The sequence below is a fragment of the Musca vetustissima genome, unplaced genomic scaffold (genome assembly GCF_032173495.1).
Source record: "Musca vetustissima isolate MV318-11 ecotype Yass unplaced genomic scaffold, APGP_CSIRO_Mvet_v1 utg38845, whole genome shotgun sequence".
In the NCBI taxonomy this organism is placed as follows: domain Eukaryota; kingdom Metazoa; phylum Arthropoda; class Insecta; order Diptera; family Muscidae; genus Musca; species Musca vetustissima.
In genome coordinates, this window is record NW_026872861.1 from 14,980 (window position 1) to 35,488 (window position 20,509).

Here is a 20,509-nt window from a genome sequence, read left to right on the forward strand (position 1 = left end):
GCTCGGCTTATGGAACAAATTTTAATTTTCGGTTGAAAATGCTGCGAAATACTTCCAAAAAATTGGCCTATGTTAAAACTCGAAAATTTTCTGCAAAGTCGTTGTGGGCCACCACTAACCCGGAATACAAAATTGAAGCTCCTATTATTGAAACAAGCTGCTAAAACCTTCAAAATACCTGAAATAAGGCGGGAGCCTTAATCTTCTGGAATTCAAAATTATAGCTTCAATGCATCAAAAATATCGTTCTCACTTGAAAAATGCGCCAAAGTCCGCCTACAACAACTTGTTTGTTTGTAATCCACCTAGAACTCGGAATGTTTGACGTTTAGGCTGATTTTCGAGTTGTGGTCTATTCAGAGACATATAGTAAAACTTTGTGGCGAACATTTTTGTAGAATATTCTGACCCTTTTAAATGAGATTTAAATAATTTCTGGAAAGGGAATATGTTTGTCGAATAAATTGATGATCAATATATTCGAAAAATTATTCCTCCCGTTTACATCAGTAATATTGCCTAAGACAAAATGCAAGGATTTCGAAAAATCCTAAACCGTAAACTTGCCAAAGGCCGGTATACCTGTCTTCCATTATTACAAATCTTTTAGTAGAATTATTCATTTGCTGTGCTAGATGATACCCCGTCACTATAGAAATTTCAAATATTTTAATTCACATTTATTTGTTTTTCTTCTTCTTCTTCTTCTTCAAACTGAAAAAGTGTTGCGTATTGTTTGCATTTCCACCAGACCACAATTAATCATCGTAGATATTTACCCCACAGCGTCACATAGAGATATTCAACAAATGTTGGTTACGTTTCTTTTCTATTCGCATTTTATTTCTATTTGCATTTAAGTTCTTTGCTAGAGTAGAACACGAACGTTATCTTATCGCACCGTCATATCAACAATTAATAGTCACATTCACAATAATAGCAAAGAAAATCAGGTGCTATCTGTATAGGCTATTTATCTGTTTTTCTATTATTTTATTATGCTATATCAAATACTATTTTACTTTGTGTAATCTCTCTCTCTTTACATAATGACCTAATTTATACACTTTACATTTCCAAATTATTTACATCGATTTTAATTAGTCGAATTGAAATATATATATATATATTTTTTTTTTCATTTAAGCTGTAGCATTTGCAAACGAGATCGACGAAACACACACACACACTCAAACACACGTCGTTTTGTTTTTCAAACACACCTGTTGCCGTTGTTGTTCGCTGAAGTTCAAATGTTCAACTGCTCCAATTTCAGTTCTGTGTGTAATTATTTTGCGGCTAAGTAGTTATGAAAAAGCTTCAAGTTTTTACGACCGATAAGAATGGCATAATTGAGAGGCAAAAAGGGGTTAAAGACAGTTTATCGTTGCATACTTTTAGGCATATGTAGTTTAAATCTAACATAAAACATGTAGGTTTCGGGGATTCCATTTGTGATATTCGAACGAGCCGGTTGTGCTTTTCTAATCAAAAAATAATTAATTAAATAAATTGAATTAAAAAAAAAAACTGAAAATTTGAATATTTTTGGAATTTCAAGAAATTTTAAATAAAGAACAATATACATTTAATTATTTGCTTTTGAAAAGAATGGGAAAACATTCAACGCTTTTGCAAGCGGGAGGAAGGCCTCCCAATAGTTCCGACGGAGTAACGAAAGATAATTCGAATGGAGCCACTCCAAAACCTATTTTGAATCGTACCAGGACACCTAAAGAATCAATTTCATCATCATTAAACGTTATGAAAGCAGATCTTGGGAATCAACTGCTGTCTGCTGTTTTTGAAAATCCAATTGATGGTATTCTTGGGGATAATTCCGCAACCAAACCAAGCCCAACTGATGGTACCATTGAAGATGATTATATATCTCGGGCTAGCAACGAAACGTTATGTAGTGATTGGGATCAGGATACAATGTAAACGTGAAAAGGATATGGAAATTGATTTTTCAAAACATGTTTTTAAACCGACCGTTATTACAGATGCTAATATTAATCGTACAAATAGATTTTCTCTATTGGGCAATTTAGATATTGAGTCTAGTGTAAATGAAAAAATCATACATGACAGCACACGCACTTCTAAAAATAGTGAACCAAATAAGGCGGAAAGGAATTCTTTTTGTCCTCCTATTTTCCTACAGAACGTCAATATAACTTCTCTCATTGAGCAGTTGAAGTATAAAAAAATTGAATTTAAAATAAAAAACCAATCTAATTCTAAAAGCAAATTGTTCTTAAAAGGTGCCACGACTCATGCTGAGATGATAGCGCTATTAAAGGAAAAAAATATTGCTTCTTATACATATACTCCCAAAGAGTTCAAACGTCAAAGTATAGTCTGCAGAGGTTTATACTTTAAAACTGACATAAATGACATTAAGTCTGAAATAAATAAGTTCGTTCCGGATACTGTAGAAGCTGTTACAATGTTTTCTACAGATTTCTCAAGAAAACACGGTGTTGATACTAGTTTGTTCTTAGTAACCTTAAAGGCAAATCGTAAAGCTAATGAGATTCTTGGTATAAGGTATATTCTTGAGCAAAGTGTGTATTGGGAAAAACCAAAAGCTTCCAAAAAAATTCCTCAGTGCTGGAGGTGCCAACAGTGGGGTCACTTTTCGAAAAACTGCAGTCGCCCTTTTTCATGCGTGAAGTGTAATAAAAAACATGAACCTGGTTCATGTGAAATAGGTTCCGACGATAAAGTATTTTGTTTTAACTGCAATACTTTTGGGCACACAGCTAACTTTAGGGGATGTAGCTCCTATAAGAAATTTCTCTCTTATAGAAACAAAATTGCTGAAGAATCAAAAGCACGGAAAATGGCTGCGATAAAAAATGTGTCAAGTTTTGTAAATGGCACAAACTGGGTTAGTGATAATAGAACATTTGCTAATGTTCTTAAGGAAACAAATAGAGCACAAGAGAAGCAGGAAAAACCTGTTTTAATTCAGGAATTTTTAAAAGTAGCCAACATGTTATGCAATCCTGAATCTTTAACTTTAGAGGAAAGGATCAAGAATTTTTTAGGTAAATACAAACAAATGACAAAAGATCAAGCAGAGGCTGAATGCTTGAAATTAATGCAAGATGTATACTATCCGTAATTCTTTGAACTTAGTTACTTTTAATGTTGGCTCCCCAGTCAACATAGCTAGAAAATTGGAACTTAATGTAATACTGGATCAAGGCAATGCTGATATAGCGTTTCTCCAGGAGTTACATTTGCCTGAGGGAAACAATATATATCTAGACAACTTTATTGTTTTAAGGGACAAGAGTTCCGTTGGAGTTGGGTTAGTTATTAAAAAGACAATTTCTTATTCGAAAATATCAATTCCTGACTTAAAATTCCCAAATTTATTTGTAGAAATCAATGTTTTGATGAATGGAACAGTTCAAAAATTTTTGTTTGGGTCTGTTTACTTTCCAAGCAATTTTGACCGCAGGTTAATTTTAAATGGCTTGTCAGTAATTCTAAATTTTTCTCGAAGTTTTGATGGGCTTGTAATTGCAGGAGATTTAAATGCTAAACACATTACTTGGGGCGACACAATTAATAATTATAATGGTGAGGTTCTGTCAAATTGGTTTGCTGCCGAGAGCTTAAATGTATGTAGGATTTGTGATTCCTATCCCACTTATCCCAGATGTTCATCACATTTGGACCATTTTATTGTTAGTAGCAATTTGGTTGGCAATCAAAATTTCACAACAAGTACGTTACCCACATTTTCAGATCACTTGCCTCTGAAATTTCACCTCTCATTTTCGCAATTTGATTTCATTTTGCAAAGCCCCGAAATCTTCATCTCATTTAAGAATGCTAATTGGGATTCATTCAAACAAGATATTATTAACTCTTTGCTATGCCATTATCCTCCCATCAACCGAAATCTGACAAATTCCGAGATTGATTATTATATAGAGGAGTTTGTAGCGACTCTCAATTTCGTAGTTAAGTTGCATTCTCGTGAGGTTAAAAGAGGTAATTTTAAATTCATTCCATCGGATAAATTGAAGTCATTGCTTAGAATTAAGTATAATTGGCAAAAAGATTTGAAAAGGATTTTTGCCCGAACTTTTAATAGGAACCACCCAGATTATTTGCTGATATCAAAACAAATTGATTTGGTAAAGATAATCATAAAGGAGCAAGTAGAATTAGAGCAGGCCAACATTTTTAATTCGAAATTAAGTGAAATTAAACCTGGTCCTTGGGCTTATAAGCAGATCTTTAATATTATAGGTAAGAAAAACAGGTCCAAAGTAACTGACATTTCTGTAAATGGCGTTAGTATTTCTGATGTAAATCAAAAATTAGAATCTCTGAAGAATCATTTTAGTTCCATTTATCAAGGTTCTCCCCCCGACAGAGACACAACGTACATAGATGAAACCATACACCGTGTTATATCAAGTGTAGAAGATTCTATCAACACGTTTGATGATTCCACAACAGCCCTAAATAATCAAAACGAATCTGTTTTTACTTCGTTAAATGAACTTCAGGCAAACATAAAATCAATGAATAACAAAAAATCGTGCGGCGTGGATAACGTGTCAAATTACCTCATCAAAAAATTTCCAACGAAGGCCTTGGAGTATATGACAATATTATTAAATAACTGTATAAACAACGGTTATTTTCCGAGAGCTTGGAAGATATCAAAACTTGTTTCTATAAGAAAAAAATCTGGAGACAGTGATATTAATAACTTAAGACCGATTTCACTTCTTTCAAATCTTGGAAAATTTTTCGAAAAAATTATTAAGGAAAAAATGGATGCTGAGTTGAGTGGTCCTTATATTTCTCAATATCAATTTGGTTTTAAGAAGGGAAATTCAACAGCTCATGCGCTTCTGAAATTCCATAACGATATTATCCAGAATCTTAGGGAAAAACGATGCACTGTGGCGGTGTCACTTGACGTCGAAAAAGCCTTTGACAAAGTCTATCACAATGGCATTTTATTCTAAATGATTGAGATTGGGTTTGAACCAACGACAGTAAAGCTTTTTAAAAGCTTTTTCGACGAAAGAAAATTCTATGCTCAAATTGAAAACGTCTTGTCATCCTTATGTGATATAACCTGCGGCGTGCCGCAAGGATCCATATTAGCACCTCATTTTTATAATATATCCATATACGACTTTCCCCATGTATTTGATGGATCCAAGGATATACTTTATGCCGGCCACTCTCTTCTCTACGCTCACGATGAGTCCCCGTCAGTTGCTCTTCAACATGTTTCATCGCATCTTAACCGAGTGAAATATTTTTATTCGCAATGGGGCATTAAAATTAATGCCGCAAAGAGTAAAGCAATTTGCATTAGAAATGCTTCCGGAAAATGCAAATATACTGTAGTCCCGGAAAGTAAACAGTTAGAGCTGCATTTGGATAGTGATGAAATTGAGTTCACTGATAACCTTAAATACTTAGGAGTTAATTTCAACCACCTTCTAAAATTCAACAGACATGCTGATTATAATTTGGAAAGAGCGAATCGCATTAAAGGTGCATTTTCAAATTTATTTAACAACAAATTTTTATCAGTTAGAACTAAATTATTCCTCTACAAAGTTAGCATACGTCCTGTCCTTCTGTATGCCTTTAATATTTGGTTCAACATTTCTCCAACCACGATGAAGAAATTAGAAGTTTTTGAGCGGAACATTATTCGGAAATGCTTAGGTCGAAATTTTCAGTCACATACTAAGCGATATTCAAATGAATTCATTTATAATGAGAGCAAAATTACACGACTTTCAGCATATGCACTTGATTTGATGAAGCGATTCGTAGAAAGACTTGTCGATTTCAATGGGTCTATTTTTCAGGAAATTTTAAACAGCGAACGTGAATTTAATTGGAAGAATACGAATTATCTTTCCGCCTTAGGAATAATTCAAGGAGGGTCAAATTCATCTGGCCAAAACTTTTATTCTTACTCTACACCTGGAACACATAGGGGGTAGTTTTTTATGTAGTTTAGGTATATATAATTTTAGTTTAATTGTTTTGTTTTGGTTTTTTTTTGTAGTTATAAGTGCACATCAAAATATAGATAAAACTCTATTCGCTACAGCTAGTGTCGGGAGCAAACACTATTTATCTCATTTACTGATTATTTGTTAATTACAATTACATATCTAAAGAATGTTTAAGCACGTAGCATCCCCAGTTTATGTAATGATATTAGAATAATACATGATAGTTTTAAGTGTCCCTGATATTTATTGTTAATACCATGTCTTTAATGAAATGAATGAAGTCTCAATAAATACAAATCAATTTCAATTATTTATCAACGTTTGTTTTCTTTAAATATTACGAGCAAATAATTTGACTTATGTTTTCACTATTTTCTGTTTTCAAATATAACGGCCTTTGTGTTACTTACCGAGTCACCCTGTTCTCACATTTGACTCTTGTTATTGGTATCGTTAGCGATAACACAGCACATCAGCTGTTTAATATTATTGTGAATTGCAGTTTCTTCATTGTAAATGATTCATTGACGGAAAATTAACTAGTTCCATTCCGTGAATAGGAAAATTGAACAAGAGAAGATACGAATCTTCGACGGCCGAAAAAATCTGGAAATACCTACAATTCCATAAATAAAAACACCAAAATGCACGGTCGCCTTAAAGTACGTACCACCGAGGAAGAGCGCGAACGCAAGAAGAAGGAACAGGCTCTAAAAGTTAAAGCATACAAGGCTGCAACAGCAAAGATAAGTGTTAAGAGACAAAATCATGAATACGATGATGAAATGTTAGCCTATACTACACCCATTCTTCAACGTAATCCTGATGTTTCCACTTTGTGGAATATTCGAAGGGAATGCATTCTAGCCAAAATGAAGAAAATCCAAGAGGAAGATGATATACCCGATGAAAATGCAGAGAGCAAAGAAGATCGTATTTTAAAAGTATTAGAGACTGAAATTTCCTTGACGGAACAATGCCTCTTGGTCAATCCCAAGAGTTACAATATTTGGCATCATCGTATGTGGCTGTTGGAACAATCACCCAAAGCCAACTGGCAGCGAGAGGTTATGTTGTGCAATAAATACTTAAAAATGGATGAAAGGAACTTCCATACATGGGATTATAAACGTTATGTTGTGGAAAAGGCTCAAGTTCCCAAGGAAGAAGAATTGGATTTCTGTACTGAGAAAATTAAAGTTAATTTTTCCAATTACTCTTCGTGGCATCATAGGAGTTTACTACTGCCCGCTCTCTATCCCTATGAGGGCGATGCTAAACCCAAACGTCCCATGAGTGAAGAAAAACTGAAGGAAGAATTGGAAATGGTACTTACGGCGGCGTTTACTGATCCCTACGATAGCTCAGCATGGTTTTATCAACGATGGCTTTTGGGATATTCCCAACCAGAATTGGCTGTGTGTGCATTTAGATGTAGCAAAGACAAGACTGTCTTATCGTTTACCAAACCCACTACCAAGGAAGAGTTAAAAGTATTACTCACCGGTGGTGGACAAACATTGGAAATTACTGATTTCCAAACACTCAATAATCAAGTCTCTGATACAAGTTTCTATAGCAAAACCCAAGTAGAAAATCCTTCACTGTATACACAATTGGAAGTCACTTCCAAAGCACTTAAAACAATCACACTACCTCTAAGTAAATACAACGATGACATTTATTATTTCCAACCTTTGGAGGCCACCACAACGTATACTCCAGATGTATTGGATCAGCTAAAATCACAATTAGAGTCCTGCGAGAGTCTTTTGGAATATGAACCCGATAGTAAATGGTGTTTGCTTACATCGGCACTATTGATGAGGGCCATCGATTGCAACGCGTACCATGACAAAACCATGGAGTATTTGAAGAAATTACAAAAAGTTGATAGCTTAAGGGAAAATTATTATAAGGACTTGGCTTCCAAATGGATTTTGCAGAAAGCTTTAATTCAATGGTCAAAGACTGGTGAAAATATGTTAAAATCATTAGATTTGTCACAAGAAAATCAACTAACATGCCTTACGGATAAGCAATATTTAATAGTGGCTGATGAAATAATCCTATCGGAGGAATTGACCAAACGCTATGGTGAACTGAAATCATTTATCAATATTTAAACATGGCATTTTCTAAATCAATTGTGAGTACTTAGAGATTCATTGGTATTCATTTGTATGCTAATAATAATAATGTGAATGTTTATTTCTTTGCAGATATTTGCCTGGTATGGTCTTTTCATTGTCTCATATATGGTTTTAGACAAGCTTATATTCCTTTAATGTTTTTTAGTAATGTATTTATTCCAATATTCCATTGTACACCAATTTTATTTAGGCTGAATAAAAATTACACCACAACATATTTATGGGAACACACATAATAAACAAATTTAGTTTTCATTGGGTGGGTTGAATAAGTTGTAAATTCTCCATATAATATTAAGTTATATTACATATTAATTGTAATCCATAATGTATATGGGGTTATATACTTACCAGAGATCTGCATTAGCTGAATTTCTTTTACTGCATATTCGTTGCTTTTGCATTGCTTTGCTATTATCGTCGCTCTCTATTCTCTCTCTATTTTCTATGTGCCGTTAGCAATACATAATCTCGTTGTCATGTGTGTTTCTTGTTTGGAATATTTAAAGGAAATTTTCCACATTTTTAAATACATACATGTATTTTCACTTTTTAATTTATGACAAATTAAACAAAAGGGAGTATCAATGTAAACAAATTTGTTTTTCAAGACGTATGGAGATTTTTATGAATGCATGCTAAAGCTCGTTGCTTTTGCGAATACTATGAATATATACAGGTTCAAAGCAACAACAAGCACTAAACCATTGATGTTCAAAACTTCCCAAAATCATTCATTAGCATTAATAGTTAAAATTGTACTCCCATTTGTTTTCCTCTGTAGTTTTTGGTGATAAATTCTCAGTTGCGCTCACCTACACGTACTCTCAATTTAGTTATGGCAAACACTGCACTAAACAACGAATGATTTTCCGGCTCGAATCATGCCTTTGCATCATTCATTTGTCTTTGTGCATGGCACTGCACATTTCTTTTTTGTGTAAAGGCACAAATGAGCGAGACTTTTTTACCATTCATGAAGATCTCTGATACTCACTACTAATTGTAAGAATAACTTTACTGCATTAACACACTCTGCCACCATAAATTTTCTCAATAATTAAACGTTTTATTAAATCGAGAAAAATGTATTTATTTAATCGTTTTGCATCTAGGTTTTCATTGATCTAACATAAATATTTATATGAACAATTTCTAATAAACAATTATTTTATTATTACTTTAATGAAATGTATTTTTATTTCGGTTTGTATTAACAACGGATTCAAAAATATATGTATGTTATAGTTACAAGTTTAATAAAATAATTGATCGTTTTTCTATTTTATTATTTGCTTATTTGTTATCATTTCCGACAAGTTGTTTTTCATTTGTTAATATTATAGTGTATCTTATATATGTGTAAATAATTTAAAACCCGTTTATTGATTTTCAATCATATTTTTTTTTTTAGTTTTTAGGAAAACTGTTTAGCTTGGTCCATTCGTATGTAATTCAATTCTCAAGTGACTTTCTAGGTCTTCACTCTCTTCATTTGTTTTTTTTTATTTTCGGTTAAAAGTACTTCATTTTAATTTGCACTTTAATTTAAAGCTTAAACTGTATATAGGGAATATTTTTTTCATCTAAAATAGTTTTGATTTCTTTTTTGAAAACAATAATTCTAAAGTTTTCAATATACATATCAGTACACAAAACTTGTTAAATTCTATCATATTTAGAAAATAGAAATTTTATAGTGTTTTTTATTATATTTCAAACATTTATATATTGGTCGTCTTACTTTTTTAATTAATATATTTCAATACTTACGTTTAAAGTATGTAGGTAGGATGTGCATTTAACAGTTGTCAAATATTATGTGTATATTTATATCCTAATTATTTATATATTATTTATGGGGACGGTTTTAATTTACATCATCCTATTTAAAATATGGTGAAAGATTTAAGAGAAGACATACTCTATTCACCCTTCACATATTTTGGTGCTTAAGTAAAAAAATGTATTGTGATATTTGTCTGCATAAATGTCTTTAAAAAATAAAATCCCGAGCTGCATTGCTTTGTCCGGAGTATTACTAATACTGTGAGCCCTCTAACGGGGTGAATCTAAATTCATCTACGAAAAGAAAAATGAAATTGAAAACTGTATTTTGGATTTTTTTCAGAAAATATAAATCAATAGAAAATATACTTTGTTTTTTTATTTAATTCAATTTAAATAATTTTTAATCAAGCCATAATAAATGAATTATTTTTACGATTTCAAATTACCGTATATTCCGTGTAATTTGGAGAAGATTCACTGAATCGAAGTTTACGATTTAAGTAAAATCTACATTAATGACCTCAAATTTCATTTTTGAAAATAAAGAAATAAGAAAAATACCAGTAAGTTGTAATTAACAGCCGACAACTAAAGACCTTACTGACCACAATTTAATTTTACAAAACATACAATAATTGCGACATTTGTTTCATTTAATAATACACGCACAGGAAGTGCATAAACGTTTTGGGATGCCGACTATATATCTCAGATATCTCCGTAAAATAAATGATTGAAATATTGTAAATTCGTGGGATCTTTTCGATTTGTTCAAAGGATATAAACATTATAACCTTTGAAATGTTTGTGGATAATATATTCATATTAAACCATGGATTAGTAATTTTTAATCTATTCTACGAAATATAGGAAAGTTAATGTATTAAAAAGTGTGTTAATCCGTATGTGTGAAAGGAAATATATTATTCAATAAAAGTATTTTATACAGGAAAATTTTTTATTTTTTATAGTCATTTTATAAAAAATAGAATTATTTTTCAAAAGTTATTTAAAAATGTTAATTCAAAATTTACTTTCAAAAAGCATAGGACTGATGTAAGTGTTTGGTTATTTATATACTAATAGGTAATACATATTGGACCATGTGGTTAATTTTTAAGGTTCTTTTTTTGTTAGTTAGTTTAGTAACATTGCTGCTAATATATATTAGTATACATATATATTGGTAAATATTATTATAAAAAACAAACTTTTTCTTACTTATCGTATTTACTTCAAATTGAATTGTGGTGTTCTCGTTTGGTTGTTGATTTTTTGTTGTTGTATATTTTTTACATAAATATAATTCTTTTTTATTTAAAGAAATATCAATGATTTACAAATTTATGCATAAATCTTATGGTCTATAATGTTGTTTTTCACTTGCTAAAATATATTTAAAACTTAAAAGAACAGAAAACGAAAAAAAGAATAGAATGTTTTTTTATAATTCAAAAAGATAATAGTGAATGCGAACTATTATGTGTATTTTGTTTTGTTACATTGCTAATAATTCTGTTATAGATTTAATTATACATAATTATAAGTAGTAATGATAATATTTCTTTAATGTAATCTTATTTTTTTGTTTTGTTTATACACTTTACTCTTTTAAAGCCTTAAAGCTAAAATGGGGGGCTTTTTCATTTAAAATTATAGTTAAAATAAGATAATAATGAATAAAAAGAATGTTAAAAAATATTTCATAATAATAATTATTATTATCATTATTGCCTTGTGTAAGCAAATTCGTTAATAAGGGGTTTCATTTGAATAGTTCTTGTTATGGATATTTATATTTGTAAATTCAATAATTTGTGTGTGTTTCTTGTTTAAAACATTCGAATTTATTAATGGTTAATGTTGTATGTATAGCTTGTATAAATCTAGACCACTGCTACTATTCCATAATATTACATCGTTTTATTTTTCTTCCTGTTACCTTTCAATGCACAGCATCAATGTCTCTTTGTGCCCTTGAAATTTTTAATTTATCTTTTGGTGTATTATCTTCACCCGATTCCAATGCAAACATTTTCATTTTCTCCTTAAAGGAAAGTTTTTCGGGTACTGCTTCGGTATTGCGTTGTTGTTGCTGTTGTTGTTTTTCTGCCAAGCGACGTGTACGTGGATCTCTATAGATTTAGAAATAAAAGTAGATTTGGTTATTTTGCATGTATGGAAATGAATTAAAAAAAGCGAATTTACCTGTAGACTTCTTGAGCCCCTATGACGCCGGGAGTAGATTGTACTGTGGTATTCCATGCAGCAGCATCAGGTGTGGCAGGCATTGATGGCAACATGGATGTATCGACATTTTGTGGTAGAAACTATGAAAATAAAATAGAAGCAATTAAAATTTGAGAAATATCAATTTATTGTAGATGAATTAAAAGGATATTTGTTTTGAAATTTCCTCATCCTTTTTGAATTTCATGTAGGGAGGACACTATATATTTTGAATCACAAAAAGTCCACTATACTTACACTACTATCCTCACGAATTGTGTTCAAATCCCCAGAAGCTCCATTACTCGACACCATCGACATATCCACACTATTGCTATTGTATTCCATTTGATGGTATGCTGCTGTTGAACCACTACCACCAACAACATAATTATTTTCTTCATCATGGAACGAAACACGTTTATTGTCGCGCATCAAAATCGACGATGGACTCGATGATGATGTTGCACTGTACATATCCATTGTCGACGAGGATGGCGACGACTGTTGTGAAGAAATTAAATTATTTTGTATATTGTTGTTATTATTGTTTAGTAATATGCTAGCAGCCGAGGATTTCTTTTGCATATCCGCTGAATTAATGGTAGCCGTTTTCAGAAGACCAATAGAAGAGCTACGTTGTTTTTGTTGTGACATAATCAAATATGAACTATTACGTTCGGGAGGAGGTGGTGGCGGTGCCGATGAATTCTCCATATTCATATTGTTATCGTATGAACTAGTTGTTGTTGTCGCAGTTGTGGTCGACGATGAGGTTGAGGAGTTTGCGATTGACATGTGGGATATATCACGAGCCAATGACGAAATGGGATGTTCTGTTTGTATATGTTTTTCATCGGCAAAGGATGCAGATTTTTGTGATTTAGATGGCGATGAAGGTGCTGTGCTCGAACCATCATAACGATTATTCTTCAAAATAGATTTGGGCTGGACTGTGGTTGTGCCTGTCACAATGGTTGTGGGAATTGTGCTGGGTGGGGGATTGACTGGTATGGGTGGTGGTTGTACAGGTTCAGCTGCTGAGTTGCGTGCAGATGACATGGGTGATGTTTCATTGGAATTATTGCTACGTTGATCCGATACCACAGAAGCGATTTTTACTTCAGTTTGACGGAAATTGGTCACTGGCGTTTGAATGACGTTTTGTTGATGATTCAAACGGAAAACTTCTTGGACATTTTCTTTCTCATAGGATGGTTCACTTTCGTCCTCCTGCTCCTCCATCTCTTGAGCTCTGCGCTCAAAGTCTCTTTCGAGTATGAGAGTCTTAAGTTGTTCGTCCTGTTGGGGTGTACGTTGGGCAATCGATGACAGTTCATTGATTTGCTGTTCACGCCATTGACGTATGTGTTCGCGGCGCATTTCTACCTCCTTTTCGCGTTCCTCACGTTCCCAAGGATTTGTTCCCAACATGTTCTTATTTTGTTGTAATGCCGAAGCGGAAACTGGTACATAACCGCCTTTAGGTGGATCCAAGGTACTGGCAATGTAGTTCATGCCTGGTGTGATTTGTTGAGTGGCCTTGTAAAGAGGATGCGTGGTGGTTGGTGGTAGAGGAGGTTTTTCCTCAGCGGTTTGTGGTTGTTGTTGCTGCTGCTGTTGTTGCTGTGAATACAGAGTCTGACCCAAATAAGACTGAGGCGGAAATTGCTGTTGTGTGCCCGATAAACGATTTTGTTGTGGTTTTGGTGCTGTGGGCGGCTGTTGTTGTTTTGGTGGAGTTAATTGTTGCTGTTGTTGACCTGGCTTGGGGGGTAGTGTCATGAAGTTGCCTTGCTGTTGTTGTTGTTGTTGCATTTGTGTCATATTCGGTGAGTGTTGAGCTCCTCCATCCATATAGTCGGGACGCATATTTCTTCTAAGGGTTTGTGCCCCACCAGCAGGTGAATGTTGTGCCTGCGACATATAACCGCCATTGTTTTGATCTAACGTATCGCCGCCCATAGATGAAACATTTTGCATGCTTTGACTCGCTGCCATGGACATATTACTATGATTGCCAGGGTGCGATTGTTGTTGTTGCTGCTGCTGATGCTGTTGTTGGTACATATTGCTAATGTTGGGCATGGATGGTGCCATCATCTGTTGCATACGTAAACTTTGTTGTGTTTGCATGTCACGTTGGAAATTCTGGGTACTCTTTGAGCGATTTCCCAATGTCATACTCTGTTGCTGTTGTTGTTCACGATATAGTTGCTGCTGCTGTGGTGTCATATGATGCATGGGATGCTGTGAATGTTGTTGTTGTTGCTGGGTTTGATGTTGCATGGTCGACAAGTTGGTGGTACTAGCACTGAAGTTATGAGCATGTTGTGCAAATTGTTGTTGTGTCAAATGTTGATGTTGTGGTGGCTGTTGTTGCTGTTGATAGTAGGCCGATTGTGGGCGACTGGGCAACATATTAGATGAATGTGGAGATGTTATCATTGGATGTTGAGAATTTTGGTGATGTTGTGGTGGCTGCTGCTGTTGTTGTTGGTATGGATTTTGATGTTGATTTCCAGTTGGGCCTGTACCATTTGTTGGCGAGAGTATTGGATTTTGTGTGTTTTGTTGGGAATTTCCATTGTATGCGTTCATTGCGGAATGTGATGGCATGGGGGGTCTGAAAGAAATTATTTAGAAGAAAAGTATGATTAAATAAGAGGCATAGAAATAAAATATGTAAACATAGCAAATATTATTTACATTCATAATATATTTAATACAAATATATAATTATGTGAATATAAACTGTGTACAATTTGGAGGTTCAAGTTCGAGGGAACGAATATGTATATTTAGTTTTATAAATTAAGAAGATATAATCAGGGAAGTTTCAAAGAATATAGTGACACGGTAGTGATCCATCCTAATGAGTAATTCCACGTGGAATTTTCGTATTTTGTGGGACAACATTTTCATAAACAACATTCCTATTTAATCTCTGGCGTAGATGTTTACTTCAAAATTTATTTTTTATATTTTATCATTAGTTAATAATTGTTGAACAGTTTTTTGTTTTGTAGAGCACATAATGCAATTCATAAGAAAATTATGCGAATAAAGGTTGACGTTTGGTGTACTTTTATATGAACGGTTGTACAAAATGACAACATAAATAATTGTTTGTTTGATATAGCAGTCCTTTATAATAAGTGCTTTGTTTGATAATGAATATAAATAGTTGTAGTGTTTAAAGTATCATTTGTGTGTATGTGTTTTGTGTATATAAAGAAAATCAAATAAATTTTGCACAAATAAAGCAAATTGCAAATGTATAGGTGTACTGTTAGACAATAAATCAAAACATCGATCAGGAATAGCGGAAAGCAATTTGCATTTGTTCAATTCTACTCACATTGGTCATTTCTAGAATTTGTACTTCTTTTTTAATGGGTATAAAACCATAAAGTAATTTTTTAAAACGTAAAGTAATCCTAATTGATTATAATTGGTTGTTTGTGTAAGCATTTATTTGTACAAAAGAAGAAAAACAAAGAGGAATAGAAAAGAATATGAAAAAAATAAGAAAAAAAAGAAATGTGATACCAGTACCAATCATAATTTGTATATTGTTTTTGGTTAAATGTACTCTAAACACTACAATAATATAAATTATTTTTTTTCGTAATTTCGAACTTACCTTTCACTTAAAATCGGTTGTGATTGATTTTGATTGCGATAAACGCTCAAATTTTGATAAAAGCCTTGTTCGTTGTTGTTATTATTGTTGGCATTGTTATTTAAGGTATTATTTAAATTTGTTGCAGGATTGGCCAAACTATGAGTACTGCGTGATTTCGAATTTGCCATGGCTTTAAGAAAAATAATATATTTTTTAATTATTTATGTATAAAATATAATTTTTATCAAATTGGTCATAGAGAATATTTATATGATTTTTATTAATAGTTGTCAGCTATGTTAATTAATTATTTTTTTTTAATTTCTTAATAATTAAAAATTAACTTACATATAGTACCACTGCCCATGTGATGATGTAATGCTGGTACTGATTTACTATTGGCTAAATGATTATTTGCTATGAGAGGACCACCAACATTTTTACCATCAGCACCCATACGTGTTAGGTCACGTTCAGACATGCGACGATTACCTGAAGATGTTGCATATTTCATTTTGTTTTGCGATTTTTTTTGGAAGCAGGCGTTTGATAATTTGCAATTGTAACCAATTCGTAATGGTGGTTAGAAGCAATTTGTCATGAAAAATAATGAAGAAAAAATTTGAATTAGTTTAGAGTGCATTGTTTTTAGTTATAACAGTAGTATTTAAAATAAGTATTAATAAATATTTTTATAAATTAAAATTAATCAAAGTGTACTCTACAAGAAAATTAAAATTTAATATAAAATATTGTTTATGGCAGTAAATTAGGAAAACAGTACATGTGAAAATAAACCAACAAAAAATGGCTCATAATAACGTTAACTAAAATCTATAATCACTTATCTATAGGTGGAAAACTCATTGATATATTTCATTGTCTAGATATAAATCTATATAGTTCATATTATATAAAAGCAATGAAAGGATTTCTATATACGTACTACTTTCTAAAGCACTACTTGACCTAAACGATATTTATTAGATTCGTTTTTTATAATTAAAAATTATTTTATATATCAAGGATAATGATAAAATTCCATATACGGATTTTATTTAGAATAGAAATTCGTGTTTGAACGCCCCATATAATGATACGTACTTTAAATAGAGTAGGAACTTTGTAAGGGTATTATTCTAATAACATATCCACACCCGATTAAGTTCAATGAAAACTTATAGTCATTGAACTAGAACTAGGTTACTGAAGGGTTATGAGACCTATATACACATATTTTGTCACATTTGTAAAAACAATTGATAAATAATAACCTAATTTAAGAACCATTTATTACATTCTTAGCATAAAGTCTAAATAAAAAATCCCTAAGAAAGAAAAGGTAAAGTCCACATAACTCATAATAAAAAATATTAAAAATAATACTTATATTGAATTAGAACAAATTAAAGTTCTATCTGTAAGGTGCAGCATAATTTAAAACCACCAATCAAAATTATAGTTCACAGTTTTGAAAACGCGTTGAAAAAATAAAGGAATTAAAACACAAACACAACGTCGAAGAGTAATAAAAAACATGGAAAAACAAACACAAAAAAGCAACTCAAAAACAGGGCTAGATTTCCCAAAATGTTTGCAACAACCTCTTGTCAACGGATTATCAACTTGTTAGGTTAGAATCGTCCACATCAGAAATTTCATCAGCAGCATTCTCTTCATTTGCCATTCCATCGACAGCTTTGTCATCATCATCGTGTAATTCATTAAAGCAAGTATTGTGATTTTCAAATTCTTTACAACAATGGGGACAGGTGCTAGAGCATGTACGAAGATTTTCTGTAGTTGGAGTTTTAATAGGCTGATCAACATCATCACCATCATTATTCAATGAGGACGCTAATGATAATAGATTTCTACACCGGGATGGGGTTTCCTCTCCATCATTTGACGTTTGCTGTTTATATTGTTGCTGCTTGCGTTTTATACTTCGTACACTTTTTGTTTTGGGGCAAAGTTTTAAAGTACCACAACGACGAAATGTTGAGGTGGGGATGCTGGCATCTTTCGTTGGGGAGGTAATGGTAGAAGCATTTGATGAGGAGGTTGTTGTTTCAAAGTTATATTGGATTTCTGGGCCATCATTCATTAGTTGGTGGTCGTGATGATGATGATGTAGTTGTTGACGACAATGATGTTCATGTTGATGACAACAACATGTGCAATTGGTGTTTATACAGGTTTGTGTGCAATTTTCCATAAAACAACAACATTTAGTAGTTTGAAAACATTGACAATCACAGTTAACATTTAAACGACTAGAAGTAGAGGTGGTGTTGGTGGAAGTGGTGCTTGTTAAAGGCTTTAAATTACAGGTTACAGGAGAATCAGGTATATCTTTAATATTGCAATCATGTATAATATTATTATTGTTATTGCTATTTGTATTGTTATTTAAACAGCAATGATTTAAACTAATTCGTTGTTTGGTTTCATTCGATTGTACTGAGGAATTGGAATTGGACAATGGCGATTGATTGGCATTTTTTAGGTTAATATCAAAGTCACGACCTTCTAGGCCAAATATACTCCATTCTTTTAATTGTTTGAGTATATCCGATTGTTCGGTTTGTGTTAGTAAAGGTTTTTTCTTCTTTTGTCCGTCCAAATCATTACAATTGGTCTCCAAAAGATCTGAAGTGGATTTGGTCAAACGTTTTTGTTGTGAAGAACGTTGAGGTGAGAAACTTTTTGTTACAGATTCTCTACGAAATGGTTGTAATTTAAAATCTTTGTTTTTGGCAAAGAATTCTGCCATTTCCTTGACTTTTCCTTGGCCATATGGCTTGGTGAATTCGGCAAATTGTAAATAATCTTTATCCAAGAGATTACTTTGTGATAGAGATTTTGGTTTTATATTCTTTTCAGCAATAGGATGAGGAGGCGATTTTAGGTTAATTTTGGGACTTTCATTGTCAGAGCTGGTAGGGGAGGTTGTCTGAATGATTGGTGGACAATTGTTGGGTTTAAATTTGATATTGGTATTTACATTTTGTGTTGCTTTAATAGTAGTAGTAGTTGGGTGCAAAATGACTTGATCACGCTTGAACTGTAGCTGTTGATGATTGCTATTATTTATAAACCTTTTTTGTTGCTGTTGGAATTTGTGAAAACCATTGCGTGCTGGACTTCCCGTTCCACTAGATGTTGATCGTATACTATTCAATTCTCTTTTTGGTTGTATGGATATATCACGAAAACGTTGCGTTAATAGGGGCATTTTCTCTATGGACTCACTGGATGAGCGATTGCTGTTGGAATTACTGCTATTATCGCCACCAGATGTTGAACGATAGGAATTCAATTCTCTGCGTATTTTCTGTATTAACGACCCTTTGTCCTTATCTCTTTCCAGTGATGAATTAGAATCTTTAAGTAATGATTCTCTAGATGAAGATTGCTGATGACAAAAATTACTTATGGCATCATGGGTGTGGAATTTTCGATTAATGGTTGCTGTTACATCCGGTTTATTTTCTGTATCTTCCAAATCAAAGCTGACCGTTTTTCGTTGATTTAACAAATTTGTGGCTGTTGTTTTATGTCTGTTTGAGATAATACTTTTGCTTTGAGTACCGGTAACTGTTGGCAAGGGAACGTATGGTTTCTCTTCTTCTGTGGGAGATCCATCGTCAATGAATGGTATATCTTCAGATCGAGAGACTGAGGCAATACCTTCTTCATTCAACGGCTGATGGACTTCGGTGTAGACAAAATTTGTAAACGATTCTTGAGAATTAGTTTTAGCTGCACTGGATTGTTCTCCTGGTTCCATGTACTCCTCAATATAAATAGAGGGTGGTGGGGTATTGTTTATGTTCATATTACTGGTACTATTAGCACGTTTCCTCAAGGGAGCAGCATATATCTGATGTTGTTGCTGTTGAATTTGCGGTTGTTGATGCTGATGCATCATCATACCTCCCCCCAGAGTGTTGGTTAAATTATGAGTACTCAATGAAACTTCCTTGCTCATATTATATAAACTACTTGCCGAACGAGCAATGGGTCTGGTATCTCTATAACGTGGATCAATTGGAATTTCATAACCCATTTTACATCTTTCTTCCAGCAAAGATGAAGCACTTAGTCGTCTCATTGGTGGTGAATTTGAGCTCGTATACATGCCAGCATACGATTCTCGTCGACTACGATTTAAACTATCATCAGAAATAGAACCATAATAACGACTGGTCGTGTGACTACTATGTCGCCGTTGTTGAGGATGGGGAAATTGTAATGTTTGCATTGGTGGTGGCATTTCATCTAATTTAGTCGGGTTGTGTTTGTTAATTCGTTTATTTTGTTATTAAAGTTAGTTAGAATTATGATTTTATTTGTTAAACAAAGGCAGCATGTGAAAAGGATAGAGATGTAAGTTTTAATTAGATACAAATACATGGTAACTAGCACTATAGCTATTGGATACTCTAAGAGAGAGACTATTCTATTACAAATATTAAATTTTATTGTTTGTCTATTTAATGTTTTAACTTACCCCGTTGAATAACCGGACTGGGTTGTTGTAGTAGGGTTGCTAAACCATGATAAATAGCTCCTTGTTTGGCAACATCCAAAGTAACCACGGGACCTGTACGCACTAAATAATCAGCAGCTCTGAAATAATATAAAATGTTAATAATACGCAACGGTTTGGTTTTTATTCC

At 32.9% G+C, this 20,509-nt stretch overlaps 2 protein-coding genes across 2 annotated transcripts in view; one reads left to right on the top strand and one right to left on the bottom strand.

The window, feature by feature from the left end:
* Positions 1-6,661: 6,661 nt before the first annotated feature.
* Positions 6,662-8,149, top strand: LOC133321027 (geranylgeranyl transferase type-2 subunit alpha-like). The gene has a single exon (XM_061530134.1). The coding sequence runs from the start codon at positions 6,668-6,670 to the stop codon at positions 8,147-8,149; it is 1,482 nt and encodes a 493-aa protein (XP_061386118.1). The 5' UTR covers positions 6,662-6,667.
* A 3,763-nt stretch (positions 8,150-11,912) lies between these two features.
* The window catches only part of LOC133321038 (afadin), a 65,960-nt gene continuing 57,363 nt past the window's right edge, over positions 11,913-20,509 (bottom strand). The window contains exons 15-20 of the mRNA XM_061530143.1: positions 20,341-20,459; positions 16,173-16,316; positions 15,843-16,014; positions 12,455-14,822; positions 12,176-12,297; positions 11,913-12,102 (exon numbers count right to left, since the gene is read on the bottom strand). Of these exons, the coding sequence (XP_061386127.1) occupies positions 11,913-12,102; positions 12,176-12,297; positions 12,455-14,822; positions 15,843-16,014; positions 16,173-16,316; positions 20,341-20,459 (3,115 nt within the window). The remainder of the gene's footprint in view (positions 12,103-12,175; positions 12,298-12,454; positions 14,823-15,842; positions 16,015-16,172; positions 16,317-20,340; positions 20,460-20,509) is intronic.